This window comes from Protopterus annectens, chromosome 7.part0, assembly GCF_019279795.1.
Source record: "Protopterus annectens isolate FY-2018-M chromosome 7.part0, PAN1.0, whole genome shotgun sequence".
Classification (NCBI taxonomy): domain Eukaryota; kingdom Metazoa; phylum Chordata; order Ceratodontiformes; family Protopteridae; genus Protopterus; species Protopterus annectens.
The window spans coordinates 1,162,872,461-1,162,898,297 of NC_056739.1; the positions used below are offsets into that span (position 1 = coordinate 1,162,872,461).

Sequence of the window (25,837 nt, forward strand, 5' to 3'; positions counted from 1 at the left end):
TGGATTTCACAGTAATCGAGTGATCCTCATATAGTACTAAATGTAGGTATGACAATAATCTAATGGTTTACACAGTGTAGTAATGAGGTGATAGATAAAACAGCAAATATTACTTAGGCTGTTAGTAGAGAAAAGATAGCAGACCTAGTTAAATATATATATATATATATATATATATATATATATATATATATATATATATATCACCAAAACACAGTATAAAGCAACAGCTGCCATGCAGAATTCAGTTCAGGAAATGTTGCAAGATCACATAAAATCCAAGGAATAACCAGTCCGTAGTAAAAATCAAAATTATTGTTTATTAGTGCACTCATTAGGTTAGCGCTTTCACAAGTTAGCTTCTTCAGACCATATAACTGAGTGAAGACCAAACATCCATTTTAAAAACATGTATCACCAATCAGATTCTTACACATCATGAACGGCTCATTAATTATTAAGTGCATTATAAAATCACATATAAATTCCATTACATCATTTAAACATCAAGCTATTCCTAGAAAATGAATAAACAATCTAAAAGTGCATTTAAATGAACACTCAAAAAACAACCTTTAAAAGTCAGAAACATTATCCTAATTACGATTATTGACTTCATGTACCTGACATTGAAAAATAAATAATAAAATTATATATATATGAATAGAAATGTATATATATGAAAAAAGATGTAACTAGTAACATCTATCTAACCTTCAACCTTTTGGTCCGAAGAAAGGGCTTCAAAGAAACCCTTTCATTCAGGCCTTTCCCCACATCAGCATGTAGTCTGATAATCCAGTTGGCCTCTCTTTCTTCTGTCAAAGCACTAATATTGCCACACCTTATACCTATATATATATAGTGATGTATCTTCATTATTAACAAATGATTTGCACAGTGTAATAACTGGGTGGGAAAATGTAACAAATGTTAACCGGTTGTCAGAAAATGTACAGTGCAAGACATACAATGAAAGAGAACAACAGACCTAGATTAATATGCTGTTAAGTATAAGTGAGGCTCACTTTCTTTAAGTTGAGATGTCAGACAGACAGTAAGTTGCTTCCTTTAATCCTCTTGTGAGAGAAACAGATGGTCTTCAATTGATATCGCCCATCATAAGCTGTATTAAGGTTTGTTTTTCTTTAAGGAGATATCTGGCCATTGCTGTTCATTTTCAAGAGCATGTTTTTCTAGGTGTTCCAGGAAAGATGTGACCAGAGCCAGTTCCACTTTTGTATTTTAAAGTGCAGTACTCATTCAAGGATTTGGGTGAAAGCACTGTGCTGCGGCATCTGTGTCTGTTGTTAGTTATTCCCACATCTAGGACAGTAGTGCCACTTTTAGGGAAATGAGGTCTAATGGGATCTTTGAAAGTCTAATTATGACTGAGGATAGGCAAAACATTATCAACTGGTTCCTTATTTGGTCTGAACCATTTATCATTGCAGTCGTCCAATAGAAAGAAGTTATTTTTGTTCTGCCATAAGCAATCTTGTGTAGTACAGCCTTAATAGCTTCAGTGATGAAAGTGAGAAAATGCATGCTACTTTACTTTCAAAACTTAACTTCACCTCCTAATTTAAGTTGTGGCAGTAGCCAGTTAACAACTTAATGAAAAAAAATCACTTTTATTAGTTTAGTGCCCATACTATTTTTTTAGTTAGAAAGAACACCCCACCAGCTATTCTTAGGTTACGTCTGATCTGTTATAGATTAGTACTAAGCTAACTGCCCTTGTGAGCCATTTTAAGCCTACCCAATTATCCTTTGTGAGACACAAACCCTGCCCCTTGTGTTTGTAAGGTGAACATTTTAACCATTAGGCCGCCCTCCCAAGCTAAAATAGGTTTATAAGTGGTATATAAGCCTAAAGTGTTGTAATAAGGAAACATTATCCTTATGTCAGTATTCAGTAAGTAAAATAACATGTGGATCCCCCACAGCAATAATGTTTCCAACAGTGCCTGTTAAATGTTGATGCTATTAATGTTTAAAACAAATATTGAGGTCTTGAAAACTAATAATAGAAAAGAGGGTGGTAGAAGGGGAACTGAGATTGCTTAATATAATTCTATAGCCTAAAGTCTTTCCTGTACAGGAAGATATAGTATGTTACTAATTTTATTTTGGTATGTCTTTATACTGTTGTACATACAGAGACTGACAATTAACTGGATGACAGCAACAAGCAGCATATTGAACATGGGAGGAACTATAGAATTGTATTTCACCATTCTGATCCCTGTATTAGTTACCAAATAGTTACAGTTCTATCAGTTTTAAGCATAATTTACCAAACAGCAATTAAGTACTGGGATGAAATAAGTTAAATTAACTATCCACATGGTAAGGACAAAATCAACAGTAGCGGTTTAGACAAATCACAACTTGGCGGCTGCAACTGCTATCTTAAAAGAATATCGCAAGACATTGATAACATTTGTAGAAGAGTTTGGGAGTTATAACATATATAAAATGACTGGAGTTAAAGAGGAATCCTTCAGATCTCATTGCTATTTAACAATGTGCTTGGTGGTGGTGGATATGACAGCAGAAAACAGCCCATCTGTTAGTAACATTACTAAGTTATTCCGTGGGATGACAGTGCCTTTCTTCAATAAGAACAAGGCATATTCTGATTTCAGAACAAGGTGTTGTACACCAAAAGCTCGCCTAGCAGCTGTCCTGTAGTAACTTATATATGTTGCCTGTGCTATACCCACACAGTATAAGTAAACTTGCAGCAGTAACTCAATAACACCAGACTTTTGTACAGGTTGCACGTGCACACACACACACACACACACACACACACACACACACACACACACACACACACACACACACACACACACACACACACACACACACACAAACTCTCCTTACCTTATCAGTGATTATAAATTAAAAGAAAACCCACAGAGCAGAAAGAAGTCTTCCTTTCACTTTTGATAGCTAAATAGCATCCGAACTTACACTTCTTTCTGGTAGTGTTTCCACATGTAATGAAACACATTCGTCCTTCCCAGAACATTTGTCTCCATTGCTGTTTTGCTATGAGTAAAGCTCATCTCTGACGTCTATCACACAACCATCCACAGTGCTGTTCTGTTGTGGAATAAGTTATGTCTCCCAATTATATATATATTCCTTACATTCCTTTATATACACCGCTCTAGTAATGTCGGGTCATAAAAAATATCTACTTCTCCATCATACTCACATTTCTGCAGCATTCTTTTTTATTTTACTTATGCCACTCCAGGGTGTGTAAAAGTGGACTAAACTTTAACTTTTTTCATTTCTCATTATCATTTTGCATATGTTTTGCTGATAATTTTACATTGTTCTATTTTCTCCTGACCTGGGGTTTCTTTTTTGTTCCACAGGCTCCATCCAGTGGCTGTGAGTTTGCAAAGGTATACAACACAGGATATTGTTATCCAGGACTACCTAATTCCATCAGGGGTAAGATATGGCACTGCAGAAGGAAAGGGGTGAAATGCTTCAATTTGTACTTTGAGGCTGGTTTGCACGCTTATCAATAACAGGCATATAAGTCATATACGATAAGTAAATAATATCTCATCTTTGATCTATGGTCAAGATTGCAGGAACAAATAGCAACATTCTTTGTCATTGCTAATATTTTTTTATTTTCCATATTCATTCCTTTATAATGTTGCAGTACTAGAGATGAATTAACCATTTGAAAGCATATTCATTATAAATTAACAGTGCTGAAACTGAAACTGTTAAATTAGTAGGAATATGAATTTTCAAGCTGATAGCTTGAGCTAGACTGCACTTTGTATAAAAACAATAGGCACAGCTGTGCTTATAAGTAACAAGATACACACAGGTAGAGTTCATGAGCTGAAAAAAGTAATATCCAGGTGGTATTCCAAAAGCCTTACTTTAAGCTCCAACAAGCTACTCTAGTATATTTTTCAGGATCTACTATGAAAGGTGGAAATCAGACTGGCAGCAAACATAAATGTACATCTGTGTAATGTTAGTGGAAAATTTTCATTTAAACAGTTTTGTTTTGCCAGGGCAAGTCCTCCTGCACCCCATGAAGGGGACTTTGACCATCACACATCCCCTTGTATACGTATAATAACATCACAGTTAGATAACATTGGAGAAGAGAACCTTGTCAGATGGATGAAGCCATGAGTGTACCTTAGACTGTTCATGTTAATTTAGTACAAGGCTACCAGAGGGAACAGGTGGGGAGCATGGAAGTGAGTGGCTAACACTCACCCATCCTGTGGGATTATGAGACTTGCAAGTTCCACTTGGTCAGTCACCTCCTGAAGGCAGCCATTTTGGAGCCACAAAGCTGCCACAGGGTAATGAGAGGTAGGACATACACCTCACCAGCAGCATGACATTGCATCAGTATCCTCAGTCTTGTCCTCAGACCTAGATATGGGTATAGTGTGCCCAGAGGTGTAGTTAGCTATACTGCTTCTGTGCTCCAGGCTGTCTCCCAGTCTGGGGACACTCACCTACTTTAAGTTGAGTGGGAAAAAGCTTGTCTATCCTTTAATCTGCAGCACACTGTTTGCTACACTTGTAACAAGCAGCTGGTACAGTTTATGCCTGCCATACATGGAGCAAAAATACTCCAGCTCAAATGTAATACTGGCATTCAAACTGCTTCTGCCCCTAACATTTAACTTCTACAAGGGAGATTAAGGCAGGTTCAGCAAGCCCAGTAAATGAGGCGAAGAGCTGTTGGCAGCTGATGTTTAACTGCAGGGAGATAGGTGGGGGGGGGACATTGGATAAAAGTGAAAAATAATATTAAGGGTAAAACACAGCACACATGACTGCCGTTTCACAGTGCAGACAAAACAATGTTTAAGCAGTCCGGGAGCTGTTGCCTTCAGGGACTAAGTTTGTGAGGATCTGCATTCTAACAGATGTCAAAGTCTCATTTTTTATCTGTTTAGCAGTATTACAGCAGAGTTCCTTGAAGTAGCTTCAGTAAGGGTGTTAGATTTTGGAATTCTACCACTGATAGGAAACAAAGAATGCAGTCTTTGCATCCAATGCCTTTAGCACCTGTAAAGTGAAATCCGATCGTTATAAAGTCATTTTACATAAGAAGCTTAATAATTTATTGTAGTACTAATAGTTATTGTTATTTCACTAAATACAAACTGGATGTATTCATAACTAATATTTGATGTTACTTAATTTAAATCACAGGAACTTAATATGATGCTAATGGGGGGAAATAATGCTTTAGATATTACGTGAATCACTTTAGATATGCTTCCTTAATTTCCATCTTCTTAACTCACGTACCTATCAAATAAATAAAAAAAAATAAAAAATATTCTCACATTTTAAAATCAATAATTGTATATAAGCTAAATTCTCAAATTAATTCTAAATAGAGGATTCGTTAACAGTCTCAGTGTGAGCAATGCAGTTCATGCTAGCACAATGCGCTACTTGAGATTCAGAGACAAATTATCTGCAGTAAGGAAAGAATTCATTATGAGTTCATTTGCATGTCTCTGAATTGTATTACCTATGACAAAGGGCAGATCTGCACTTCCTACTGTAGGTAACATATTGACGACTGCATCGTGGAAGCAGAGGCACCTCCAGTCACTCTTGTACTTACAAGTATACACACACACACACACACACGCACACACGCGCACACGCGCACACGCGCACACACACACACACACACACACACACACACACACACACACACACACACACACACACACACACACACACACACACACACACACACACACACACACACACCCCATACCTATCCCTGTCATCAGATCATCCACAATATCTCCTTTTCCCCTGACCTTGTAAATTCATGAATGATTACATTCTGGTTTTACACTTCATACCCTTCAGTAAATACATGCTATAGAATAAATTTATGAGGTTGGCAGGCAAGCATGTTAGTCCCATTTCTCCCCGCTTGTTCATGATAATGTATTGCAGGCATTGAATGATATCCAAAATCCTCGATATGTTGAAGAAAAAGACTTGCAACACTAACTTATTGGTTAATGCAGCAGGCTAATGCAGAAGGCCCTTGTATCAAGGTGCACAGTTCAAATCCCTTTTCCACCTCTTCATTATAATTTTTAAACAGTTCTTGGTGCCTAGAGTTTCCTGCACCTTCAGTTTAATGTTGCTTTATGGCACTCCGTTGTGAGTATCCTCCCAAATGTCCAGATTTTCAGAGAATGTCTAGATTTTTGCCTCATGTTTTTGGTCTGCTCCTTGTGAAATTTGTGTTTTTACTGGGAAATTATTGAGAAAAAAGTTACTAAATAATGACAGACATTTGAGTTTCAGACTTCATACACTTCAGAAAATGCATGCTGATGCATAACCTGCTGTTCGGACAAATTTCTAAGTTTTCAATCGCAACATTTAAAAACTACTTCTATTTTTGGCCCTTTGTCCGCCCATTACTTTTGGCTTTTTCCAGATTTCTCATGTGAAGAGGTTGAGAGGAATGCTGGTGGCTAGTGGTTCCCCTACCCAATGTTATAGACTGTGTTTGTTAGTCTAGGTGTGTGAAAAGGTATGGCAGCTATCCCAGTACATGCACACATATACACACATGCACGCACACATGCCCATATGTAGGCGCGCACGCACGCGCACACACACACACACACACACACACACACACACACACACACACACACACACACACACACACACACACACACACACACACAGAGAAGCACCCAATCACACTTACTCACTCATCAACACACACACATACACATACAGGCCATTACCCACTCAATCACACTTACTCACTCATCTGTTCATCCACATGCGCGCAAACTCTCACATGAGCGAAAACGCTGGAAATCGAAAGGGTGTTTGTGGGGTCATGGTACAGTGAGGAGTGGGATATTTGCCCTTTCTTCACTGTAGTGCGATCTCGGAGTTGGAATATGTAGTTAGCGGGGAGTGTGGGGGGCTCAGCTCCCCACAATAACAAGTTTGAATTCCAGCGTTTTCGCTCATGTGAGCATTCGCTGAATAAAACTTTTGATAATCTGATACAGACCCTATTTTTCTTCTGTAGGTTTGTGTACATCATAATGGGCCAGTATCATTTTGACAATGAAAGACAAAACTACAGTTGAAAAAATGAAGTTCATCCATAAATAACTTGGACCAGAAGAGATCTTTGTGTGAAAGTGTAGGTTAATGTTTTGGTGAGATTTTTAATTTTCTTCCTGACAAGCGTGTAAAAACTATTAATCCTTTTCCACCTCTTCATTATAATTTGTAAACAGTTCTTGGTGCCTAGAGTTTCCTGCACCTTCAGTGAGTATCCTCTCAACTGTCCAGATTTTCACAGAATGTCTAGATTTTTGCCTCATATTTTTGGTCTGCTCCTTGTGAAATTTGTGTTTTTTCTGGGAAATCATTGCGAAAAAAGTTACTAAATAATGACAGACATTTGAGTTTTAGACTTCATACACTTCAAAAAATGCATGCTAATGCATAACCTGGTGTTCGGTCAAACTATTAAGACATGATTAAATACTTTCTTTCAAGTTATCATATCTGTCTGGTTAGTGAGATCCTGTACTATCACAAGGGTAATGTTTACTGCAGCAGAAAGTATTTTGAAATCTGAAATAAGTATTACTTGCCCCTCCCCAACCTGTCAGGCTAGTAGTAATTTATTCTTAAAGTGATTGATTCATAAGTTCATAGGTAGGTATTAGGCTATTGGCTCAAGGGCCTAGGTGAGCAAGGTTCCCTGGCTTACGCCACCCAAGAAAGTTATTTTCCTGTGCCACTGTCGAGCAGAGACACAGAAGTGATCCCCGGGGTGTATTTCCTATTTCCCATCCACTCATCAAGATTTTTCTTGAATAGTGCTAATGAAGAACTTTGCTTGACATAGATGGGTAGCCTGTTCCAGAGTATGGGAAGTCTCTCAGACAGGAATCTATCCCTCCAGCATGTCCTGTTTATTGTGGTGACAAGGTTTAGGTCCCTAGAGCATGTAGCTCTGAGGGATTGGGATTTCTTTAGGTGTAGCATGTCCAACAGCTCTGGGTTTGACATAGCTTTATATGTTAGGCAGAGATCATCTCAGAGTAGGTGATATGCTACGGATTAAAGCTGGAGTTTTTTGAGGTGGTCAGTGTAGGGCATTTGTTTGAGGCCAGTAATCATCTTTGGGAGGTACTTCTGTGGCCTTTCCAGCTGCAGCAGATGCCTTGTGAGATACATTCCAAAAGGTGCGTTATACTCTATAATGGGTCTTGAATGTCGAGTTGAGGTGTACAATGACCTCTTTTTTCCTGGATGAGAACCCTTTTATGATGAGGTGTGCCATGTAGAAGGACTTCCTGACTACTGTGGCGATGTGACTATCAAAGGAGAGACTACTGTCCACCTGGGTCCCAAGGTCTCTTATCACACATTCGGTGTTAAGTAAATTGCTGCCTATGTGGTAGTTCATGGGTACAGAGTTTTTACCAAAGGGGATGACACTGCACTTTTTAGCATTGAGCTTGAGGACATGGCTCTGACACCAGGCATCTGTCCCAGCGAGGCCCTTCTGTAGGATGTCCACATCATTTGGGGACTTGACTATGGCCCCTAGTTTGCAGTTATTTGTGAGCTTCATTAGCCAGAGTCCTTCTGTGTTAGCCTGTACTTCAGAGAAGTAGATACCAAACAGGAGTGGTCCCAGGATGGAACCCTGTGGTACCCCACGTGTCACTGCTTTGAGGTCAGGTTTGGAATCCGCAACTTTTACAGTGTGGGTTCTGTCAGTGAGCCAGTTGGCAACCCATCTTGTGACGTAGGGATTTATACCTAGTTTTGTGAGTTGAGCTATAATTCCAGAATGGGGGATGGTGTTGAAAGCCTTGGCGAGGTCAAAATAGGCTGTGTGAACCACCTTACCCTCATCTACGGCTTTGGTGACTGCCACAAAGAAGTCAATCAGGTTCAGGAGGCATGATCTGCCTTTCACAAACCTGAACTGGGTGGGATCCAGAGTTTGGAGGTTACCAATGTCTTTGTTTATGAGCTCCATGATGATACATTCCATGGCCTTGCAGACCAGGCGCATCAGGCTAATAGGTCGATAGTTCCCGGGATCAGTGGTGGCTCCCCCTTTGTGGAGAGGGATAACTGTTTCCATGCGCCATTTAGTTGGCACAAAGCCTGATGTGAGGTTATTATTGAACATGGTGCTTAAGTGGGGAGCCAGTTCGTTCTGAAGTTCATGTAAAATGCAGCCTGGGATGTTGTCCGGTCTCATGGATGCTGTGTTTTTGGCTTTAGAGAGTGCAGCTTTTACCTGTGTAGTTGTGATTACAGGGACTCTGCATTCTTCCTGTATGGATATGGGCCCTTTAAGGGGTGAGGAGGGGTAAAGTTAGCACCGAACCTATCTGCCAGGATGTTGGCAATATCAGTTGGTTCTGTAACTTTCGTGCTGTTGTGCTGTAACTCAGAACAGATCTTGGTGTTGGCATTGAGATTCTTGACATAGCTATAGAATGCTTTGTGGTTGTCCTTAGAATTAGTCGTGATTTTGTTTTCGTAACTAGCTTTGGAGGATCTTATAAGGGATCTCAGCTTCTTACTGGGGCTCACCAGGGAGCTCCTCCACTCATGGGATTTTACTCTCTTTTGCAACAGTTTCTTTTCCTCTGTTGTACAGTTTGTTTATGGCAGGGGACCACCAGATTGGCTTCCTTTTTTGGAGGATAGCATCTTGGTTTTGTTTGGGATAGCACAATCCATGCACTCATGTAAGTGCTTATAGAGTGCATTTGTGTAAGATTCAGCAGTTGGAACTGTATTGTCCATCTGCATGGGTGTAATGAAGTTCACCACTTCTGTGTTAAGAAGCATGAAGATGGCTTTGGAGAAATTTTTTACCATGGTTTCCTTAATGGGGGGGGGGGGGGGGGGGCGGGATGTGGATATCAAGGGTGATTTGCTTATGGTCAGATCAGACCAACGAGGAGTTGACTTCATGTGTGGAACACCGGTCACTCATGTTGGTAATGACTAGGTCTAGGATATTGTTGCCCCTGGTGGGGGTGTGGATAAGTTGATCCAGGGCATTGGAGTTTATGAATTCCAGAAAGCATTGAGCTAAGGAGTTGGTACACAAGTAGTTTTCCCAGTTAATGGTGGGGTAGTTGAAGTCGCCCATTATTAAGGTGTTTGGTTGAACCCTAATATTTTCCAGTACATCAAGAAAAGAGGAGTGTAAATCCTGGGGCATGGTGGGGGATCTGTAGCAAGCTACAATCTGGATTGCAGTTTTGCCCAGAGTTAGTTGCACTTGGATAACCTCGAATGCATTATGCTGAGCAACTAGCCTGGAGGTGTGGATATACTTATGCATATGGACGCACCTCCACCTTTGGTGTTTCATTCCAGGTTACATGGCCGAAAAGTGTGGTATGAGTTATAGCCTGGTAGTGCAGGGGTGCTCTCTGGAGCCTTGAACTGGGTCTCAGTCGCTACACAGATATCAATGTTCTCCATTTCAAGGAGTGCCTTGAGTGAGTGCATTTTGAGATTTAGACTTCTAGCATTACCCTCAGTTTTTGCTTGCCTGTTCCTGTTACAGTGGTGAATTTGTTATTTGAACCTTGCCTAAAAAAGGCACTATAGGGGCAGCAAGAGCCTTAGCCAGTATCTGGAATCCCAGGGATTCCACACAAGTCAGATTATATTATATGATCTAAAAACCACAGTGATTGGACATTTACGACTTCTTCTTCAATGGTTAACTGTTGGTATTTTATTTCATGATATCCCTAGACATAGATCAGAATTTCTCTTATTCTCACTGTTGGTAGAGGCATTCCTCATATGTGTGGTTGCCATGGTATCATGTTTTGGGCTAGGAGGTGACACCTATCCTTTATACCATCAAATTATTTTCTGTTACAGTTTGGATAGATGGAAAAAATCCTGCGTTTACTGACTAAAATGCTAAAACCCTCAAAGTGTTCTTTTAGTTACCATACCAGGGCCTACATTCATACTATCCTGACTGCTGCAAATCTACCTGGTGGTGGAGGAGAAAGAGGACAAGAAGAAGGGAAAATCTCAAAGTCACTTCAACTCTGTCAAGACGAGATGTGGAGTACCAAGCACAGAGAATGGCAGGAAAGGCCATGTATCATATGATCCCAGACCAGTAAGGAAAGAACACAAGAAGGTATTAGAATCAGAGGCTGGACGTTATCACATCCTCCTCCTCCTAACACTAAGTATAAACTATGCTTGTACCTGTCACATATTAGAATCAGAGGCCGGACATTATCACATCCTCCTCCTCCTAACAGTAATTATAAACTATGCTTGTGCTGTCACATATTAGAATCAGAGGCCGGATGTTATCACATTCTCCTCCTCCTAACAGTAATTATAAACTATGCTTGTGCCTGTCACATATTAGAATCAGAGGCCGGATGTTATCACATCCTCCTCCTCCTAACAGTAATTATAATTATAAACTATGCTTGTACCTGTCACATATTAGAATCAGAGGCCGAATGTTATCACATCCTCCTCCTCCTAACAGTAATTATAAACTATGCTTGTACCTGTCACATATTAGAATCAGAGGCTGGACGTTATCACATCCTCCTCCTCCTAGCAGTAATTATAAACTATGCTTGTACCTGTCACATATTAGAATCAGAGGCTGGACGTTATCACATCCTCCTCCTCCTAACAGTAATTATAAACTATGCTTGTGCCTGTCACGAGTAAGGCGCTCTCCCTCATCTAGCTAGGGATCCAGTTCACACGAACCACCAGTTAGTGACAAAAGGTGTGAGGTACACCTCTGGAATCATCTTTGGCAGGGAATCCTTCAGTACTCATACTGTGTCGACCACATTAGAATATTCAGTGTATACCCACATGTGGCCTTCTTTACCTGAAATCGTCCCTACATGTTTCCCAGCACAGGTTCAGTGTTTGCAGTCAGTAAGAGAACTTTCTTCTCCTGACATTGCTTCAAGTTTTGTGGGTCATCTTGATCCAAGTAGAAACTCCCACACATACTCCATGAATATTTCAGCCCACAGAGGCCAGACATTAGACATATATTCAGTTGTTTATCATCTGGTGTGATCTGACTTTGTAGGTACAAGAGTGTAAGAGAATTAGGACTGCCACCAGTGCTAGATCCTGTGTGGGATTCTCAAAATGAAAAATTGCCATTTATGAGCACTTATTTGAGTGGTGAGAACCTGTCACTCAGCTCCCAGTACTTGCTTGTCGCATATTTGACCCTTTGCATGCTGGGCAAGTACAGGCCATCTCACCTCAAAGATCAGAGCAGGGAGTTCTCTCTTTTCCTCAGTGCCCCAGAAATGGGGCTTAAGAGATCTAGATGTTCTTGTTTTTTCATCAGACAAGGTTAACAAGATATTCCTCCATAGTTGCTCACCACATGATGTCTTCATTAGACAGAATATCAGGTTCATGACCCCACCGGGGACTGTCCTTCTCCTCCTCCTCACTGATGGTACTTAAGCAGCTTAAAGACATATTTATTTTTATTCCTTTTCCTGTAACAGATGTCCTTTAGGAGACCCACAATGGAGCAGAGTGACATCCAGATAAAGCTTTGTAGGACAGATTCCTATGTTATCTTTTCAAAATGATGTAAGTCCCAGAGATGATAATGCCATTCCATCTTACCACCTGAAAAGGAATCTAAGTGTTCTCATCTTTCACTATGGGTTAGGTCCAGCAACCTTTGGTCTCAGTTGTTTATGTTCCAGTCATGTTAAATGGATTAAGTAGAAGGTGGTAGAAGTCCTTTAGTCTGTGAACAGGGATGATATGGAAATTATTACTATTGTGGGTTGATAGTGCACTAATGAATAGCTCACTGTACTTTTGTTTATGCTGATGCAATGATGGGACAGCAGGCTGGGGAATGTACCTGCATGGAATGATTTAATGGAGACTCTCCTCCTTTAATTATGAGATCAGGAAGATCATTCCAGATCCTCCTTTTGAGATTAAGTTCTCTTTTGTCAGGCATCCTGGAATCTTGTGAAGAGCTTCAAACAACAAAGCAGGATTATACCACAGTGAAGAGTCTGTTTGAAGTATCCCAATGCTTTCTGTCCTACCTCTGGACCACTTAATTTCACCAGGAAGAAGAAGCCACCATACAGGACTTAGGCTTAAGCTTAGGTGTAGTTGTACAGTGATGTTGAGCCAGCCTTATGATTTGTGACGGTGTAGCTCCAGCTCGTAGCATACAGACTTCACTGGTGGCAGTGGAGATGGCAGTGGCCAGCTTCAGGCTGTGATAAAGGTTTTGTAACATTTTCTTTTTACTCATATTTTAGTGGATTAAATAGATTAAGCTCACTGGCTGTAGAGGTTTGAATAATAACATCTTTGCCATCCATGTTGCTGAGGCTAGTCCTGCTTTTCAGCTCTATATTTGTACTTGTTAGGGTTAAAATCACACTTTACACTTTTCTACACTTTTTACAATGTGACTTGACGTTTTTCTTTCTGTAAGTGTTTTTAAAGCCTTTTAGTAATGCCCTCTCAGTTTTATCTGTGATTTGAGTCTTGTTTTTCTTCATTTATTATACATTTTATAGCTTGTGTGTGTGTGTGTGTGTGTGTGTGTGTGTGTGTGTGTGTGTGTGTGTGTGTGTGTTTTAGAGTGATTTTTTCATGTTTTTCCAATTAAATGAGGAATATTATTCACACAAGTATCAGACTGATTCTTGCTTTCTGAGAGCTTGTGATGTGCTCTGTCATTTGAACATCTCTAAATACAAGCTGTCTTTGTATTATGGGCATAAAGTAAATGATTTGATAGTGATGTAATTAGGTGGGCCTCTGATGAAATTGCTGGTCATTGAACTATAGTGACACTTCCAGGCATTTCTCTAGGATCAGCTAAGCGACATCTCCAGGCATCTACTATTGTCTCTTCATATTTAAATTAATAATTGCAAAACCATGTTACATAGAAGCTATCGGAAGGATTTCATCTTACAACTTACAGTGTAGGCAACACAACTGCACTGGCATATGATCTCTCGCTCTCTTATACATAATATAGAACTCTTATCTGTATTCATAATTTTCATTTCTGTAAGTAAAACAACAACCAAATAACTTTCACAGAATTCCTTAGCCTTATATGTGATCTCATTGCTGGATGAAAAATGCTGCTGACAGCACGTATGTAGCTTCAATGGTATCATAAGTTGTATAAAATAATATAAAGTTAATATTGACTGTTTGTTGTTATTTATAAAATCAAATTTTAATACCTAGAATCTAGTGAATGCAAGGATGATTTTGTACTTAACAGTTTCCCATTTACACATCATTAGTAATGTTTATGGTTCAAGAACTATGTGTTTCATCTCTGGAGATATAACTTTATGTTGTTAAAATGTTCACTCAGCCATTGGAAGTAAGAGTGCATCATTCCAGAGATCCACAGGAGGAATTTATTATTTATTTAGACTACTTTACCTGTTGCGTTGAGCTAACCATCTTTAGAGCCAACAATGGACTTTTGACATCAGAATTGTTTCTATTTTTGAGAACCACCAACGACCAGCAAAAACGATAGTGAACACGCAGTAATGAAGAAATAATGATTATTTATTTATAATTATTCAGTTCTTTTGAACATGTGGTTATCACCCTTCAAATATATATATATACTAGTGGTATATATTTTCTGCTTTTTAATACTATGATATGCATTCATAAATATTGACTATGGTACTGGTTTATTACCTTGTAATATGTATGCTCATATGATGGCTTACTTCCAGAGCTTTGACTTTTATCTTTAAAAATATGACTTAATATCTACACCTCTGGCATTTTTATGTCACTGGTCATATGCTTTAATCAAGAAGGAATATGCACTTTGATACTCCAGTCACTGGGTGGTGCTGTAATACTGCCTCCAGGTAATTAGAGACTAGTATAAATGCAGGCTGCTATATTACATTCGAAAAAACTTTATTGTATTCATTGATAAAGGCTGAATAGCCGAAACCGGTCTGGATTTGGAGGAATTATAAATAAATAATCATTATTTCTTCATTACTGCGTGTTCACTATCGTTTTTGCTGGTCATTGGTGGTTTACATTGTTGGTTTGACCCTGCACGCCATCCTTGCGGAGCGTATGGTTGTTTGCTTCTATTTTTGAGAGCCAGGTTCGTCTGGTTGCTTGTAAAATACTTAGAAAAATCCATTATTATACTTATGTTCTCAGTGTCTGGATTCTGGGCATTTGTTTACAGAGACTGTGACTTATCTCAGTCTATGTTGAACTATTGTCTTACTCAGTCTGCATCATTTGCCTTTGAAGACTAAGATGTGGAGTCTGAATACCATCTTCTGGAAATTTCACCTATCATAAATATGCAGTTGTTTCAATCTCAGAATATCAGGGTTGTTATGACTTTAAATCAGTAAATGTCAATTTATTCTGCTGCATAAGGGATTTTTCTCTGATTATTAAATTTATAAGTTAAATTCTTAAGTTCTTAAGTTAATAGCTACCTGTGGTTTGGCCTACTGGCTAACAGAGCATACTCCAAAATATTTATTTTATATATGTTATTCCCCATCCAGTGATCTACATTCTTCGTACATACTCATAAGGAATGCAATTTCATTATGGGAGCTGTTAGGTTTTGACAGTAATGGAACCATTTGTCGGAAGCATCCAATTCCTTTATTTGTTTTGTTAAAAGATGTAACATATAATTACTGTTACAAATGTTAGAACCCAATGTGGTAGACAATATTTCACTGAGGAGTGTTTTAAATTACAAACAGAGCTTCCCCAGAATGAATCTGTAGGTAAATCCATGTAAGTTCAAAAACTAATTAACTATATCAGTCATGTTCATGCATGGTAGGCTTATTTCAGAAACTCTTTCCTGGACTTGTTCCAAGAGAAGATGGTCACCCTTAGTATAACTGCAAAAAGTAATTGAATTTCATGATAGGTCATGCTGAAGTTTTAAGCAAACATTTGAATACCGTATGATCACTGGTGGCCACAGTTTTGAAAAGCAGACTCATTAATTTAAATACCTTATTTCTTCAACTAATAGCATTTTCTCTAAACATTACATTACTATTAAAAATAACACCTAGATAATTAGTTAGAGGCACTGGTGTTTTCTATTACAGTAGATGCCTCTGACTTGTAAATAGGCCCTTTATTTTTGTTATGTCCTGTGGTACATTTTCTATTCAAGTATATTTCTCTGGCCTGGAACTGGCCAATAGCATAACTTTTCATTTCTGTAAATCAAACCTTGGGCCTAGATGCTTTACACATATATCAATTTTATGCAAATATGCATCAATCTGGTTCAAGTCATTATTCAGTTAGACTGGTTCCCCTAACTTTAGTTTACATCATTTCTATATTTCAACAGCCAGCAGCTATTGGTTAAGGAAAAGAATGGAAAGGTTCTATTAAAAAGTACTGGTCCCAGTTCTGATCCGTGGAGAACTCCTGCTTTTACTTTCATCCACTGTCAACATCTACCCACCAGGACTACTTGTGATGTGTTACATAGCTATTGCTCATTTCATCTTATGCTTTGTCTATTTACTTTAAAGACAACCAAATTGTTAATAATGACCACCTGTGGTAGTATAGTAAAAGCTTTTTCAAAGACAAGTAAATCACCCATATCTAATGCAAGGCCGACATGTTCCTAGATAACTGCCATAGTATCCTATGAACATGTACTGAGCTGAATTCAACAAAGCTTTAGGTTTACTGCCCTAGTCATAATCATACTTCCATGTAAATAATGCCTCTTGGATTTGGCATTTAATTCCATCTTCGCAGTTGGCTAGATTTTACACATACAATAGCCTCCTCCTGACTAGATTACTCTGCACTGACTTCCGTTGCAACAAGGTCTGTTATTAAAATCTTAGTTTTCACATTCAGAGCCATACACTGTCTGAGTCCCAATTTATTTATGGCAGTGTCCTGCTATGTCCCTAACCCCTGGGCAGTAGAAGTTGTTTGATGAAGGACTGCTAGTTATGGACTTTGCAAATGCGCATGGAGGAACCACTATGGTACACAAACTAAAGCCAAGTACAGACTTAAATAATGAAATCAAATCACATGGTAAACATCAAATATTCTCCCAAGGAATGAGATAGAGCACATTTGTAAGTGCAGGCCTTTAAAGACATACAATATTAGTTGATCTAATGTTTGTAACTGATATGTGTCACTTTGAGTAAAGTCGAAATTTTCGAGTTATAGAAAATGTGTGTATATATAGCAAATAGTGTTTGTAAAACCCAAAAGAGTACATAAATTAGTTTCACACACAACTATTAACTTCTCTTAGCATTTAGTGGCAAAAAGTATAACAAGTGAATACACAGATATTTATTTAAAACTGATGGAAATATTATGTCCCATACTAAGTTAACATGTACCAGTCTGCACTGAAAAAAATATTAACAATTGAATTTACACATGTTAATTTAAACTTGGTGGAAATAAGAATCATAAACTGAGTATTAAAAATGTCTCTTTCTTATCCAGAATGTTTGCCAATTCATTTTATTTGGACCACAATCTCATATTTTTATCCTGTCCAAAAAACAACAAATATGATGCACAATGCTTTTAAACATGTTTAAGTTGTGCATTATTTTTCCTTTGGCAACATATGTCCTTGAGATGCTCTGTGATTAAGAGTCTTGAAATGCTTTTCTATACAAAATTGCTGCAACACGGTGTTATTATATGACCAAATCATGGAAGTCAGTAATTAGATGTCTGATATTAAATACATTGAAAGTGTTTATTGAAGAAACTCTTTTTGATTTGCAGACATAGAGGATTAGAGTTGAGACCTGAGGTAGGTATTCTTTGCATGCTTTGTTCCATGGAATCATCTACATTCCCCAGTTCAGGAGTAGAAGACCGAGATTTCATATCAGAGGTTCCTCAGATATCCCTGCTTAATTGTCATAGTGTCTTCAACTCTCAACCATGGCTGAGGAATTTAGTAAAAAAAAAAAAAAAAAAAAAGTAAGTAAATAAATAAGTAAATAAGTAAATAGAATCAGCACTTAATAAAGATAGGACTCTGTTCCTACAAGATGAATGTTTAGATGTTTTCCATAGGAAGGTGCAAAAATCGACTTTAGACTTACAGAATGCCTAAATATTATCATGGTTTCATCTGCACCATTTTTGAGTAGTTTGCCTGCCATCTCTTGAACCGCTACCAGAGAGGTTAACTCCTCTTTTGGGCATATCTTCTGGAAAAGCGGGGTACCTCATGGTTCTATTCTGACTCCCTTCTTGTTCAGCCCATTGTTTATGGAGAACAGAGACAATGCAGCAAGTGTATTCCTATACCCAAGATGACTGACATTGGCTAGTTGTCTTGTGAATGTCCTCTGAATCCCTTCCAGCTTCTGAATTTGTGAGATATTGTACATATAGACTGTAGCACAATACTCAGTTTTTGGCCTGATCATAGCTTTATATATGCAGGTAATAATATTTTTCATCTCTGCTAGTTACCCAGTGCAGAATATCCTTCATCAATGAGTAACTTTTCCTAATTATTAAATTCAGATTCTCATCAAAAGACAATTGAACATCAATAGCTATCTCCAGATCTCTGGGCTTTCTTTCATTTGGTATTAATTTACTAACTTGAATGGGTAGCCTGAGCCCTTTTTTCCCCAAAATGAATAACCTTACATTTCTTAGTCTTGAAAAACACTCCTTTAGACTCACCCAAGTAGTACAAACTACTTACTTACATTTACAGGGTAATCTCATCACTGATGTTGGTGACAATGGAGTCATTGGCAAACTTACTAACCTAAATACTAGGACCCAACACATACTCAGTTGATTCTTTGATCTTTAAAACTTTGATGACAGGAAAAACAAACTTTGGGTCGCTGTTACCTTCACTCTGTAAGAACATTTCATTAAAACTAGTTGTTCCATTATAATTTCAGGCATTTTCCCAGATCTCATTTCTCTTTCCCCATCCTACAATTTTATTTCTAAATATTTTGCAACTATTGCATTGATTTAGACATCCACATTCTTAAAGATCAGTTAGATACTATTTACCTTTTTCTTCCATGATTAGGCCTCTTCTTATGTATTTACCAAATGCAACTCGAATGTTATATCTCTCAGTTCAATTGATGTGAAAAGTGGTTTATCAAACAGAGAGCAGTAAAGTCTACTAATATTTGCATTAGGTTGTCTTAATTTCATAGCCAACAGTGTATAATTTGTAAAATGAAAATTAACTGCCTCCTCACCTCCTTCGCCAAACACATTGAGCATACAAAGACACACAAAGCAGGTCTTTGTGTCTTGGTGATGATGCTAGCCCCACAACTACTCACAGCTACTCCCTAAGGCAACTGCAACCATTACCTAAAGGTGCCTTTCTTTTCAGTTTCATGGGAGAGGGTATGACTGAAAAACAAACAAAAAAAAAGCTGAACATTGCAAATCTGGAGAAGTCAGCCAAATACTCAATCTCCCAGCAGTCTGACATTCCAGCAATGCTTATACTTTTTTTCACTTTCCTTCAGCTTTGTTCCTCTTTTACTTTCAGTTTGTTTTACAGGTTGTAATAAAAAGGAAGCGACAAGAAAAATGTCTCTTTTAAGCAATTTTCCTTAGAGGATGCATGCTTCTCAATTTTTGCCTATGTCCCCTGGCTGAAATGTCTGCACTTTCCTTCACTTTCCTTTACAATGCTAGCCTTATTTTACTACCTTTGAGAACTGCTTTGGATTTATTTCTCATTAGTGCAATCACCTTAAGCTCAGCTTAGCAAATCAGAGGCCATGCGTATTTATGCCAATGACCATCTGTTGCATCTCTAATTGTTGTAATAACTCTTGATGGTAACAAGTCGGAATTTTTGTGTTGTGTTCATGGTCTAGATGCGTGATACTAGAGGAACAGGTCGCAGATGTTTTCAAGGCATCCCATCTTTCATCTGACCAATGTAACTCAGACAAAACACCTTATCCAAACTTTGGAAGTGGCAATAGTGATGCATACCTTGTCATCACAATAAACAAAACATGCAGGAGGGATAGGTTCCTGACCCAGAGACTCCCCAGACTCTAGAATAGACTGCCCATACATGTCAAGCAGAGCGCCTCTTTGGCCCTCTTCAAAAGGAACCTTGATGATTGGATGGGAGAAAGGAAATTTACCCCAGGGATCACATCAGTCATCCTGCTAGACAGGGGTCCAGGGAAGTAAATAATGTGGGAAGAAATAGCCAGGGAATTGTTATGGCTTGGCTTGTATAGGCCCTAGGACCGATAGCCTAGTACCAACCTATGAACCTATACACTACTCATGTCATGTCTAGATTACTGTAATGTTCCCTGTCTTGGGCTCTCAGATGGTGACCTAGCCCATTTACTCTGGGTGCAGAGTTATGATGGTCTCTCTCTCTCTCTTGGTCCTGTAGGATCTGCACTAGTTCCAAATGCAGGAAGATGTTTATTTTATTTATTTATTTTACATTTGTCTGACTGGGCCAGTGGTCCTTTTTCAAAACAGGCCTGGGGAGAAAAGCTCCATTACAAAAACATATTACAAACAATACAAGAAATCAGTAGTAATCAAGAATACATAACTTTGGTAAATATAGGTAGCAACTAGTTTACATAATAAAAATTAAGAGAGTAATACAAAGTGGAAAAAAAAGAAAGCTAGCAAATAAACTAGCATGACATAGCTTGTGCCATCACAGAGAAATGGCTGATCAGTAGATCAATATCATTTTATTTTATTTTTTTATTTTATTTTACATTTGTTAACCGGGCTAGTCCAACTGGATACATGTCCATTTTCAGTGGAGGCCCGAGGAGAAAAGCTCCACTATCTAATGCATAATAACAAAAATACATTCAAAGTACATAGGTAATTTAAGACACAACTAAAACAGGGATTTTAAAATTACATAGGGAATTAAGACACAAGTAAAACAGGCATATAGGCTTTCCTTTCAGTAAGTTCAAAAAGGTGAATACAGAGACTATCAAATTTCTACAGTACAGGTCAAAGTACATAGGTAATTTGAGATTCAACTAAAACAGGCATTCATAATTACATAGGGAATTTAAGACGCAACTAAAACAGGCATTTAGGCTATCTTTTCAGTAAGTTCAAAAGGTGAAAACAGAGACTATCAAATTTCTTCAGTACAGGTATATAAAATGTGAGACAGAAATAATTAAGTAGTTTAAAAGCAAAAGATAGAGTTACTAGAAAATTTTAGTTTGAAGTTGAGAGAGTCAATTTCTTAGGTAGAGATGAAAAATAAAATGGAGAAATAGAGTTGGGAGACAGTGCAAAGGATGCAGGAGAAGGTAGGAGGTACGTGATCAGCTAGGGTTATTGCAAGAGCAAAGCCAGTGATTGGTTAGAAAATGTTTCAGTTGAGTTTTAAATAGTGTGATAGAAGTTTGGGCTAAGAGGTCTGTAGGAAGTTGATTCCAAATTTTACCAACTGAGTTGGAAAATATAGAGTCACCTGCTGTATTCTTTGATAGAGAGGTTTGAATCAGTATTTTATTGGAAGAGCATAGGATTTTTAGGTTGTTATAGGGTTTTATCAGGGTGGAGAGCATTGGTATCTTTTCTGGGTGGTGAAGGGATTTATGGGCAGTTGTAAGCTGATAATATTGAATTAGGAGAGGTAACTCCAGCCACCCTAGGTTAAGGAGGTTCAGGCAGTGATGAGTTTTATATGGAGAGGCAGTGGCAAATTTGGCAATGTTGTTATAGGCTGTTGTAAGCCTATTGATGTTATGTTTAGAAAGATTAGTATATATGGGGGATGCATATAGTAGAGTAGAGATAAGATATGTTCTGGCTATGGTAGTTCTTGCTTCAGGAGTTAAGAAAGATTTGATTCTGTAGAGAGAACCTAATTTTTTGTTAGTTGCTTTTATGATAGAGTTGATATGAAAATCAAATTTTAGTAGGTTGTCGATAGTAACTCCTAGAAGTTTGGTTGTTTGGTCAGGAGAGATAAGGGTGCCATTGTTAGAAGTAAGTGTGAAACTAATAGGGGGAGACAGGTGTGTGGGCGAGAAGAGGAGAAGTTTAGTTTTCTTAGGGTTTAAGAGAAGGCAATGATTGGAGAACCATTGTTCTATGGTGGTAAAAGTTTTTTGAGTAAGTGAGTGGAGGTCAGCTTGGGTTGTGGCAGAGCAGATGGTGGTGGTGTCATCAGCGTACTGAAAGCAAGTAGTTGGTGGGGTGGCTAGATATAGGTCGTTAATAAAGATGGAAAATAAAAGAGGACCTAAGATGGAGCCCTGAGGTACTCCTAAAGTGGTAGGGAGAAGTTCGGAAAGATTGTTGTTCCATAAAACAGCTTGTTTCCGATTCTGAAGATAGGAAGTAAACCAGCTTAAAGCAAGATTATTGAGAGAGAGAGATTTTAAACAATGTAGGAGGAGTTGGTGATTCACCATGTCAAAGGCTTTTGACAGGTCTACAAAGAATGCAGATGAAAGAAGATTTTTATTCCGGTTTATATTAATGGAGTCTATGAAGGATAATAAGGCTGTTGTGGTGCTATGGTAGGGACGAAAGCCATGTTGGCAAGTAGCTAGAAGGTTATTAGATAGGAGGTGATTTAAAAGCTGTTTGTGGATGCATTTCTCCATTATTTTAGCAATAGCAATAGGAGATAGCAGTGCTATAGGGCGTAGTTCAGTACTCAAATGAATCCCTTTGAAGAGGGATGATGTGGGAGATTTTCCAGAGTGAGGGTATAGTACTTTCTTTTATGGTTCTGTTGATTAGAATAGAGATAGGGTAGGCAATAGCTTTAGCACCTAGCTGGAGATATTCCGCTGGCAATTTGTCAGCTGAGGGGGTTGAGGGTTTGAGTTTCTGAAGTAAATTAAGAATATAGGAAGTAGGTATGGGTTTAAGTTGAAATAGAGGTGGAGTGCAGTTAGTATTACCTAGTAAAGAGGGGTCAGGGCTTTGTTGGTTGGCCAGTTTAAGTATGGTTGATCATGGTTTTGGTGGTAAATATCATGGTTTTGGTGGTAAATATTTATGAGATACATGTATGGTAAATGAACAAGAATGTGGCTGCTTGTTGCTCTGCTGGTGTTACTTGTTCTAAATAGTGATAGCTAAGGTGATATTGAGATGAAGTACAAGGAGGGAATATAATGAAGCTGTAGGAAGCTTGAGATAGGTAGATAAAAACAGGAGCAGCAGTGAGCTTAAGACAGGTAAAGAGAAACTGGAATTCCAAGAGAGAATGGATAGTTTGGATGATGTTAGACTTTAGTAAGGGAAGAGATATTTTGGTTGTAAGAACAAGGAAGGACAGAATTATCAGCCTGGATTAGTGCAGGAGTAAAGCCAGTTTTTGGTTAGGTGTTCCTTAAGCAGTAGTTAAGTTTGAATGTGATTCTAGAATTTAGCCTCATCTGAGGCATGGAATTCCAGGACTTTGATATTTGATGGGAGAATAGAGAGTTACCATATTGATTAGATTTAGTTACTTTGAGTAGTAGTTTGTTAGAGGATCTTACTGGCTACAGTAAGATCTTGAGTGCTGGACTGTTGTCTGTATGATGGAAGATGGAATGAATGAAAGTTAGTTGGTTAAGGGATAGGAGATTGGATAGTTCAATCCAATTTAGTTTATGAAGTGGTGTTCAGTGATGTGATCTGTAAGGGAGGTTAGTAGCAAATCTTGCAATTTTGTTATAGCAGGTCTCCAGTTTCTTTAAATTTGATTTTCTAAGCGGTGGTGGTGCTGCGGTAGCGTTGTTGCCTCACAGTAAGACGCTGTCTGGTTTGATTCTCAGTTAGAGCGTCTTCTGCGTGGAGACATGTGTGAATGGGCGTACCTTCATTGAAGGTTGTGTGTCAGGCCTGGCAAGCCGATACGTAAAAATCAACTGCCAATCATTAGCGAACTGGAGTTCTGCTGTGGCGACCCCTAACCGGGAAAAGCAGAAAGACACAGTGAATATTGGTGAAGCATATAGAAGGGTCGAGAGTAGATGAGTCCCAGCTATGAAATGTCTAGTGGCCTTGGTTAGGTATGGCTTGACTCTGTATAATGGCCCTAGCTTAATGTGGATCTTTTTCATAGAGTGAGGTGTTTGTCAAATTTTAAGTTGTTGTCAATTGTGACTCCAAGGAGTTAGGTGTGCTGGACAAGTTCAATTTTAGTTTTGCTGGCTCAGTAGATTGTGAAGGGGGGGTTATCAGGAACTTTGCTATTAGTGAAGAGCATATGCTTTGTTTTATTTGGACTGAGTATGAATTCAGAGTCTGAGACGTATTTTTCAATGTCTTGGAAAGTTTGTAGGAGTTCTGATAGGGAGGGAGCTGAACATATGAGGGAGGAGTCATCTGTGTATTGAACGATGGTTGCATGCTGGCTGGCTGTGCTGAGCCTGTTGGTGAATATGGCACAGAACAATAGACCAAGAATTGAGCATTGGGGTACTCCTACTGAGACCGGTAATAGGGTGGAGAGTTCACTTTGCCACTTAACTGCCTTTTAGCGGTCAGTTAAGTAGCTGAAAAACCATAAGAGGGCTGTCTGTGTTAGGTTTAAGGAAGCTAGCTCATTTAGTAGCTTTTGGTGGGATACTGTATCAAAGGCCTTAGACATCTCAAGAAAGATAGATGAGCTGGTTGACTGAGTTTGTAAGACTAACAAGGGCAGTGGTTGTACTATGTTTAGGTCTGAAGCCATGTTGAGATGCAGATAGGAGATTATTGCTTAGTAGTCGAGGAGTTGTATGTGTATGTATGCATTTTTCAATAATCTTGGCTATGGGAGGGAAGAAGGCAATTGGTCTGTAGTTTGAGACCTCAGAAGAGGAGTCGCCTTTGAAGAAGGATGATATAAGGACTTTCCAGAGTTTGGGGATGTACTGCTCAGCAATGGAACTGTTTATTAGGAGAGATATAGGGTAGGAGATGGCATTTGCTGATAGCTTTAGAAGTTCATTGGGGAGTTGGTCAGTTACGAGGTAGAAGAGTTTAAGGTTGGAAAGATATTTTTTGATGGTATTAGTTTGAATTGATTTGACTGAAAAGGATTTGAGGGTTCTGTCTAATTCATTAGGAATAGACAGGAGGGTCTTACTGTTGTTTTTTTGCTAGGGAGAGTATAGAGTTGATAAAATGTGACACAGAAGGGATATTTAGCAATACATTCTACTATACAGACACCCCACCCTCAAGTCAATTTATAACTGAGTGGACTCAGTCTATAGCCAGAACAAAGCAATTAACAAAGAGATGCAAGTAAAACAGGTTTACTGTCATTTTCTGGGATTAAATACCTGGCATATGCAGTATAGTCTACTGGTCAAACAAAAGGAAGCAAAGGCCAACCTAGTAAGGGGTCCTACTATTTCGCAAATCAGGCATGTATTTAATTGATTAAAGTTAACACTCATCAAGGTTCTTTATGATAAATATGCTTATATGAAATAATGATGAAGTCTCAGTAAACTTGTACGTAGATGTAATGACTGCAGGTTATGAAACAATGAGAAAGTCTCAGTAAACCTGTATGATGATGTAGTGACTGCAGGTTATAAAACAATGACAACGTCTCAGTAAACTTGTATGCAGATGTAGTGACCACAGGCTATGAAACAATGACAAAGTCTCAGTAAACCTGTATAATGATATAGTGACCGCAGGTTATAAAACTGACAAAGTCTCA

At 38.5% G+C, this 25,837-nt stretch overlaps 1 protein-coding gene across 1 annotated transcript in view; it reads left to right on the forward strand.

Annotated features, from left to right (window-relative positions):
- LOC122806926 (cholesterol side-chain cleavage enzyme, mitochondrial) overlaps positions 1 to 25,837 on the forward strand; it is a 191,334-nt gene that overhangs the window by 113,819 nt on the left and 51,678 nt on the right. The window contains exon 7 of the mRNA XM_044077751.1: positions 3,396 to 3,474. Within this exon, the coding sequence (XP_043933686.1) occupies positions 3,396 to 3,474 (79 nt within the window). The remainder of the gene's footprint in view (positions 1 to 3,395; positions 3,475 to 25,837) is intronic.